This window comes from Notolepis coatsorum, assembly GCF_963971535.1.
Source record: "Notolepis coatsorum genome assembly, chromosome: 2".
NCBI lineage: Eukaryota > Metazoa > Chordata > Actinopteri > Aulopiformes > Paralepididae > Notolepis > Notolepis coatsorum.
Genome location: NC_140166.1, coordinates 170054920 through 170064811, shown reverse-complemented (window position 1 = coordinate 170064811; position 9892 = coordinate 170054920). Strand labels below are relative to the sequence as shown.

General features: G+C 39.9%; 1 protein-coding gene across 1 annotated transcript; it reads left to right on the top strand.

Moving 5' to 3' along the window:
* Nucleotides 1-2370: 2370 nt before the first annotated feature.
* Nucleotides 2371-4262, top strand: sox14 (SRY-box transcription factor 14). Its single transcript, XM_084307841.1, has one exon. The coding sequence runs from the start codon at nucleotides 2812-2814 to the stop codon at nucleotides 3529-3531; it is 720 nt and encodes a 239-aa protein (XP_084163967.1). The 5' UTR covers nucleotides 2371-2811; the 3' UTR covers nucleotides 3532-4262.
* Nucleotides 4263-9892: the final 5630 nt, after the last annotated feature.

Genomic DNA, 9892 nt, shown 5'->3' with positions numbered 1-9892 from the left:
ATTTCAGTCGTACCACTTCAAAACATAAACTCATATTCAAAGTTATGATGCCCGACCCGTGTCCTATACGCTATATATTGGACTTGCCTATATTCTAAAATATATACATTATTTGTTTTAAATGTTTCATTAACATGGTTGCTTAATATTTTACAAATATTTAGAGCAAAGAAGTATAGCACGAAAATAGTCGAGGAGATTTTCAGAGAGCAAAAAGTTTCGAAGAAAGGTTTTCAAGCGGGGAAAACCACGACGGAAATGAAAACATTTTTTATTTTTATTCTAAAGATTTTTCTCGATTTTTCTAACAAGCAAATATGCCGAGTACACATATATTATTACTGCAAATTCTGAGGAGAAGCTGCCGATGGAAACCATATTTGTTATAATCTCACAATAATATCCTATTCCACTGCTCGTTATCCTGTCAGGGGAACTTTCAGACATGCATTTAATCATGTTGTGAATACGAAACATAATATAGTTTAGCCTATATTCTCCCCTGTGGATTGGGGGTTCAGTCCTAAAATAATGTCACGTTATCTAATTCATTGACTGTTCAGTTTAACATTATTTTAAACTTACATTTCTCTAAACACGGAGCAGCAGCTTCACCTCATCGTTGCAAGTGAGTCCAATATCAGCCTACCGAGCGTTTCTGTTGCAGGGATCGAGCCGGCGATTGCAATGTGAAGGTCTGTCGCGTCCTCAGAGTCATAGACTATATAGTACATCATTTGTTAGGTTACATCTGAAGTTGAATATCGTCTAAAATTAGAACATGTATCGATTAAAAAATATATTATGGTAAGAAAATAAAGATATGGTGCGACAAACTCGTTCTTACCGGCTATCGACATACGCATGCGTGTGTGTGCACACGGGGGAAGGAGAGAGAGAGAGAGAGAGAGAGAGAGAGAGAGAGAGAGAGAGAGAGAGAGAGAGAGAGAGAGAGAGAGAGAGAGAGAGAGAGAGAGAGAGAGAGAGTTTGAGGGGAAAAAACGTTTTCCCACATTGGATAAATAAACTCCCCCTATCGATTATGCGACATAAGAGGCTATTTTAACCTATACCTTATAAGAGCACGAAACTGACAGCTGACAAATGCAGTCGTGTTTAGTTAATGTAGCATATTTGGCTGGCATAAGCACTGTATTATTATTACTGTATAATAAAAAAAATAAAAAAAATTTACATAAGCTTTGCCTATTAGTGATTTAACATGCTTAGGCAAAGTAACTTTATTATTGTCAAAAGGCCAAATAAGCTATTAATTTTGTTTCAAGACCAGATCAAATTAAAGTAACTCGAAGCGCTGTAGCGGCAGCCCCCCAAGTATCCATAACAAATAGGCCTACGCTTCAAATCACAGCATTACAGAAACCAAGTAGGATACATTTCATTTAATAATCACAACTGAAGGAGTCATATATCATGTGCATTAGCCTGAGGGTTATTGCAGCGGTCCTCATTCAACGGTTTTTGCATATTACCCCCCCCCCCCCCACCCCCAACACACACACTCCATGCCATTTTAATCCAGACTGTCAAATTATTAAGGGATAATTGAACAATGATATGTTAAATTGACATAGCATTTCCTGGGCAGGCTATTTGTAATTTTATATATGATCAGCATGCTTTGACGAAAGCTGGATGTAAAAGACATATGATCAAGGATATATATGGTATGTCCCTGTTCCCATGCCACAGCGCATGTCAGGTTAGCTAGATTTTAACTAATATAAGGTGTGTGCATATGGTGTGTGTGTGTGTGTGTGTGGGGGGGGGGGGTGGTCTATACAACATATGATTATAACATGTGCATGGGCCGAGAGCTAAATATTCTAAACATAATTCTAAATTATTCTATATATTAACAATAGTTCTTTAGACTGTTTCTGGCAGTGATATGGGCTACAACAGGCTATAAAAAAAAAAAAAAAAATTAAAAATAGAAATACACACAAATAAACCTATAAAGATATGCTGAATCCATCATGTTTTATAGTGATGCCGCCTAAATGTACTAATATATGCTTGTGGGGGGCAAGACACTTGGCCACATGCTTTTACCGTTCACCTCTGTGGATTAAGAATCAGGTTTAACTGAAAAAGAAAAGAAAAAAAGGTTGAAGGTCTATGTTTGTTGCGATTCACTAAATGGATTCGGGGAGGGATCCCGCATAACCCCTTTTCTACACGCTCTTTGTTTATGTTGTAATGTACATATTTTTCGTGAAGGTATTATAGTCGGTCTCTGTGCTGATTGGGCGCTCAGGTTGGCGAGTGAACGCCCTGCGATTATGTCAGATTGCGTGCAGACCAAACCAGCCCAGCCTTTGAACTTCACCGCTTTTGGCTCGTATTCACCCGCTTCCACTCATTCCCGAGCCAGGTGCTTTAGAGACGAGAAACCTCAGAGAGAAAACACAACACTTTACGACTTCTCTACGGCGGAACATCGCTTTCACCTTTTGTGGATTTTTGTGTGTGCGTGTGTCGGTGTGTATGCGTGTGTGTTGCCGGTCTCCAGTACCGCACGTCCGCACGGTTCTGAAAGATATAGAGGAACCGGACTAAAGCGAACAGTGTCTTAACCCAGGGAAATTGGGCAGTGGATTTTTTATTTGTTTATTTATCGGTGCTTGTTTTGAGACTTGCTTCCACACATAAGCATTACCAGAAGAAGTGGCATGATTGGTATCTGGCAACTAGACAGGTGAATAGTTTTTTCTTTCGTTTTACTCGCGAACTTTTCCTCGTTATTAATTAACATTGAGGATAAAAGTAGACTTTTTTTTTTAAAAGATGTCAAAGCCCGTCGATCACATTAAGAGACCCATGAACGCGTTCATGGTTTGGTCCCGGGGCCAGAGGAGAAAAATGGCACAGGAGAACCCCAAAATGCACAACTCCGAAATCAGCAAGCGGCTGGGCGCGGAGTGGAAGCTGCTGTCGGAGTCCGAGAAGCGGCCCTACATCGACGAGGCGAAGCGGCTGCGCGCCCAGCACATGAAGGAGCACCCCGACTACAAGTACCGACCCCGGCGCAAGCCCAAGAATCTGCTGAAGAAGGACCGGTACGTCTTCCCACTGCCTTACCTCGGGGACACGGACCACTTGAAAGGACTCCCCCTTTCCGCCGCGGACTCGCTTTTGAGCATAGAGAAAGCCAGGGCGTTCCTGCAGCCCCCGTCGTCGCCCTACTCCTTCCTCGACCCCAGCCAGTTCAGCGCCGGCGCCCTCCAGAAGATGTCGGAGGGGATGCCGCACCACACCCTGGGCGGCGCGCTGCAGCCCTACGCGTCCTCGCTGGGATACCAGAACGGCGCGTTCGGCAGCCTGGGTTGCCCCAGTCAACACACGCACACCCACCCGTCGCCCACGAACCCGGGCTACGTGGTGCCCTGTAACTGTACGGCGTGGTCCGCGTCGAGTTTACAGCCCCCGGTGGCCTACATACTGTTCCCAGGTATGACCAAGACTGGCTTAGACCCGTATTCATCAGCACACGCCGCTGCTATGTAACGAGACTCTCTCTCTATCTCTCTCTCTCGCTCTCTATCGCTCTCTTTAATCGACTTGAAATTAGCCCCATACTGACATAGCATGTATATATGGACAGACAGTGCGCGCCCCAAAAAAAAGACACGAACATGTTATAATTTTTTGCCTTGGACTTGTTGTGGCAAAAAAAAAAAAAAAAAACACACAAAAAAAACTTTTCCAGAAATCGAACAAGAGGTTTCCCGACCCCTCAGCACGGAACTCGGAATAGGTGTCAAGGCAAGACGAACTGTAAGAATTGTAAATGTTATAACGTTTATGGCAACCAGAAAAAAGGAGGCCTTTAACTTTATTTATTGTGTACATTTCGATACTATGATAATTTGTGTTTGATTATTGATAGGCTATTTTATTTTGAAATTTGGCTTGCACAATTTACTATTAGCGTTTTTATTTTTCCTGTATAGGCCTAAGTATTAAGTAATTTTGGCACTCGTAATTTAATGATGTTATGGATAGGGTCAAAATCGGGACCTACGGCATAGGTTGGATATACGGGTTATATTGTTTATACTTATTGAACTGGCACACAAAACTAGTCTATTTAAGATGACAAAAAGAAAAAAATCCTTACGTTCAATGTTCATTTTTGCATTTTTCCTGTTGTTCAGTGCTAATAGTCATCACACGCGTCATTTTTTGTTTCGTTTCGAGCATAACTTCTATTTGAATTAAAAGGAGTTACATGTGTATTTTCTATCTATAGATGGTAATTTACAAACTGTCATGTTATGGAAAGGAAAATGTATCTAGAAGGTTGATACCTCTGGCCTTTGTTCAGGTGCTGGGCAAAGACGTTTCGAATAAAGACAAATCTGTCTTCAACAATATCAATTTCCTGTACTTTAAATGTAGCTTATTTTGGTCATTTTTGTTGGCGATATATTATTAGGCCCGTGGATGTTAAACTTGGCAGAATGACGTATAGGCGGCCTATTTGAAAAAAAAAATGGTATTATCATATGAAAACACTTGCATGTAGATAAGTCATTTTATCAGCACGTGCAGTGAGGTGCACTGGGGCCTTGTGTGTGGTCTCAGAAGTTAATTGATAAGATTTTGAAGCATATAAATATCAATGCTATAACTGAACCTTTGAAGACAAACACATACTTCACGAAATAGAAACGAAGCCAAGTTTGGCTGTAATAATTATATGCGTTTAACCTGTTAGGCCTAACGTGACCCCGACCCTAACCGAGGTAATAGCCGAGGCTACACGCGTGTGACATTTTATTTTACTTGTTTGACGATCAACAATTTGTACTTTGCGTTGCAATAGGATCTGCTAACAATGCGTATACATTCAAACCAGAATATGTGCTGATCGACGCCTTTTCATGTATGGCTGTTATGCTGTCAAAATTCTTGCAGTCTCTTTTCCCCTTCCATCTCTAAGTGGGCTTAATAGCTTCCGTATTTGGCCGCGGTCCCATCGTTTCAAACAGGTTTCAAACACGTTCATTGCATTAAGGTGTGTAGTGTTTTTGTGACACTGAAATGAACCGATTGCGGTCTTTGATGTTTGACAGTTCAGCGGAGGCCTCCCCCGAAGGGATACTCTCACTCGTCTAACCTGCTTGACTGCTTAATCACTTCAGAAGGGAGCCTTCCTCTTAATTATAACTCACGGGTGCAGGCACCCATAACGAAAAGATAAATATTACTTTATTTATGAAGCTTTTCCCCCCCACGTGGGTGTTGATATTTCTAATTGCATTTTATTACCACATAAAGGCTCTGGGTATTATAAAGCTTATTTCTCCCCGAATATAGCCCACCAATATAGACAAGTGCGTGTGTGAGTGTGTGTGTGCGTGTGTGCGTGTGCGTGTGTGTGTGCGTGTGCATGTATGTGTGTGTGTTTGGCTTGTTTTTAATAGTGTTAATAGGTGCAGCCAAAACTTGACGCTATCATCAGCTCATCGCACGTGGACGTGTATAAACTTGTTGTAATAGGTATATTATCAAGACTCTTGGCATCTGCGCCGACAAGATTAAACAGTTTTCAAACAAACAAAAAATGGAGAGGAAGTGTATAGTATGCTTATAGTTTATTATTTGTATTTATAAAAAAATTAATCAAATAAATAAACATGTTTTCATGAAAACCGGATGAAACGCATGGGTTTGATTTAACCTGCACTCTCATCTCATAAAGTCGCCCAAGATGCAGAATATGATTCGCAGACCGAGGTGTATTAGACTACTGTATTAATTAAAAAAATCAAATTGTTTACTTATCTACCAGGAACATATGCTGAGGAGAAGTTAAGATTCAGGATTCTGCACTGTTGCCCAAGGTGCAATTCAATACTGGGGAGGGAGGGGGAGGAGACGGGCAGCCTCAGATTTTTATGACAGACTTAGCTCTTATCTGGCGCTGTAAATTAGGGTGATACTTCATTGAACCGAATGTGGAGTTTACATCAAACCCCTAAAGCATCCTAATTCAACTTTGAAATTAGACAATTATAATTACTTTCAGGACGACTTAGCAGTCAAAAATATATCTATTTCCCCATATTCCTATAACTTTAATATTAAAGTGCTACGATAAAAAAAAAATATATATATATATATATATATTATCATTTGGTATGAGTCGCTGGTATAGGACTAACTTCGATTATAATTTTTTAAGGATCTTTTAAAGTTTTCGTTTCAGGGTTTTGCCTTGTATTATCAAACGGAGCCATGCCTGTAATTATATGATGCCTCACTGGAAATTAACTATGCACATTCGTCGCTCAAAAATAAACAGCCAAACAATAAACGGCATCTGAGAAGAAGTATAATGGGGGAAATTATGATTTGAAATTATAGTCGTCCTAAATCTCTTTAACTCTTCTCCCTGACGGTTTTATTCGGGCACAACAGAGGGGCTGCGCTGCCGCAGACGAATTCAATCTGTCTTATCTCCCCACGACTCCTTTCAGCGCGAGATCAGAGAAAAAGAGAGGATAATTGTCCTTTATTTTATTTAATTTAACGCGACAGCCAGCGCTTTCAGGTCATTTATATGCTTCATTTAGTGATAAAAGCCAATGAGGACGGGACATCTTGGCGTTCTCCCCCCCCCCCGCAACACTTAACTCGAAAATATAAAACAGACGAAACAAAAGTGGGCGACATGACACTTTTCTTTAATTGAAAGCTACGGGTCATTTACGTCATTGTCTTTTAATGTCACCCTGAAATCGTCTTCAGAAAATTAAGCTTGATAAAGTAGCTTGAGAATCTCGTCTGTATCTTGCCGCACTAATTCCCTTAATCAAATGAGTTGACTTGTCGCCACCTTCAAAGAGAGGACAAATAAGTTATTGATGATTATTAGTTATTGATGATAATGATGATGAAGAGGAGGGTGATGATGCTGATGAGATGATGCAGGGGGGGGGGGGTATATTTTCCATGACATAAACTTGTAAAAAAATGCATTTATATTCTTAATATATGGTTGTCACAACATTGAGAAATTATTTAGGGATAGGCCTAACAACAACAACTGATCTCATTTCAGAGTATTGTCTCCGAAAAAATACCCCAAAAATATATATAATCATCATTGCTAAACCCCCAGTCTATCTAAAATTGGATCTGTCTAGGATACCATTTTCACGGAAGAAAAGTAAACCGGATAGTTCTGTTGTTTGAAGGCCGGGCTTGAATTTGGGGGTCCCTGAATTCTCATTTGAAAGAAATGAAAATGGCGAACGAGCTGATAAGAGAAAAGGGAACGGCTGAGCTGAGAGAAAGGGAATCATGGCACGGTTGTTTAATGTGCTGTGCCAGACGAAAAAGTGATTTACACCAAGACTTTATTCTCCCCCGACAGATAGAAAGAAAGTGCACGTCTCTTACTATGCACACACACACACACACACACACACACACACACACACACACACACACACACACACACACACACACACACACACACACACACACACACACACACACACACACACACACACACACACACACATACACACACACACACGCTATTTGCAAGTCAAGCACTGCACAAAAAACCCAATATCTGCGGCACGGGTCTGTGGTCAACCTTAAACTTTCGTATAACATTCTGGAGATACAATAAACTAGTATACGGGATTAGAATGTGCTGTAGCTATTAGCCCCTGTCCTGTCTATGTACAGGCTCATGTGTGGGATTAGAACACTGAGAAAGGAACATTATAAAGATGACGTATAGGCTAATAATGGCTTTTGGGCATCGGAGCCATAGAGATATAATTCCAAAGTATAACTCTGAGGAAACATCAGAAAATACCTGAAAGATGCTATGTACCAAACTTGCACAACCACAGTGAACTTATGCACAAACCTTCTCTTGTTACCCTTTGCAAGTGGACAAACCGTGTGCGCAGAAATTCAAATTATTGCATGTGTTTTATGCAATTGTGTTAACATTTTATTTGTTTAAAAAATATCCTCTCAATATGATTGTGCATGACACTTTAAAGTAGCAGAAACCAACCTTCTACACAACTTCCTGTTTTGATGGTGTCAAATGGCAGTATATTAATATAATCAGTCTCCTGTTTCTAGGATGTTTACAATGAGGGAGCAAGGATGCTGATAATAAATGTATCATATTATCTTAATTTAATACCCTCTACTCAATGAATTACAAATTATAGCACGAGTAAAACAAATTATAATGAAATAAAAGAAAAATATGGAACAGTGTAGTTGTAGTAACTGTTATAAGAACAAATAAATGCCTTTATCAAACAATAACGTAACATATTCGAGATGCGGAGTGTCGTTAAACTATTTAAGGCTCCACCATTGCAATTAATCAACATATCCATCAATTGTTCTTTTTTAGGGATGTCTCAAATGGGTAAATTAAACATTGTTGAAGCTTTACAACTCTCAAGGTGCATATGCACAACCTCTTGACCCCAAGATATTCCAAATGTGAAATCTATTTTGCTTTTCAAGTTTCAGATAAAGCATTGCCATATGCTGTCATATAGCCACCTTTTGATACAGATGACCAGACTCAGTCCCTTAATAACAAGACCTAATCCTCTCATTTCAAAAGACATCTCACTGAGGAGTTTATTCATTTACAGACACAGTGTTTCAGTAACAGGAATCAACCCTTCTCTTCATGAACTTCTTATACAGTAGATTCTCTCCAAAAATCAATTTAAGTCGTCAGACTCAGGTGTACTTATCAATGCTGTTCCCTTGCATATGGGCCATTCGTTATTTTCATGATCTCTTATAGACTTAGTAGTCGATGGAAGTAATTCACACTGAGAAAAGTATTTGTCTTTATTTATTTATTTATTTATTTTCAGGTCAGTCAGTGGGATATTTTTCTACGTTGAGTTAACTAAAGGTGGTCTATGTAGAGTGGATCAGAGTTTGTACCTCTCCTACAAGTACAACAAGTTGTCCTTATATAATACGTTGAACCAACTCTCATTCACCACTCCTAATTATTTGATTCAACTAAAAAGAAAAATACAGCAGGGTAAGTAAAAACTAAAATAATGGAAATGTCCTTTATTGTCTCTCACACCATAACCCTTTTTATTTATTCCAAAAATATTTTAGCAAAATGTTCATACACCTTCCAAATGTGCATGATGGCCTGGCCTGTGTGTGTGTGTGTGTGTGTGTGTGTGTGTGTGTGTGTGTGTGTGTGTGTGTGTGTGTGTGTGTGTGTGTGTGTGTGTGTGTGTGTGTGTGTGTGTGTGTGTGTGTGTGTGTGTGTGTGTGTGTGTGTGTGTGTGTGTGTGTGTGTGTGTGTGTGCGTGCGTGCGTGCGTGCGTGCGTGCGTGCGAGTGTGTGTGTGTGTGTGTGTGTGTGTGGGGGGGGGGGGGTTCTGGTACTTAACTGATTTAAAAAATAATAATACAATACAGTTTCTTGTTCCCTATCTCTTCATTGCAATGTCATGTTACAGATTATTTCCACACATCAATGCCTACAGAGTGTTTCCTTGCTACAATTTAGCATCTGGACTCAAAATACTTCTTCTGAGCTTCTACAGCGTACCCTGTACTCCATAGACTTCCACTGTGTTTATGTCATTCCATTTCTTTCCCTTTAGAAACTTCCTTCAAATGGCAAGATGCTTAGTCAATGTGATCAAAGCTAGCGAAGGGATCTAGTTGTCCCGTTTTAACTGTATGAGCTATGAGTCAATGGAGCTCCAAAATAGCATTGTCATGTATGAGGACATTAGTCACAGTCCTTGTGCTAAAAATATGTCCAATACATTCAATTGGACAGGCTAATAAGATTGTTATAACCATACATTTGCTTTTCACATACTCTG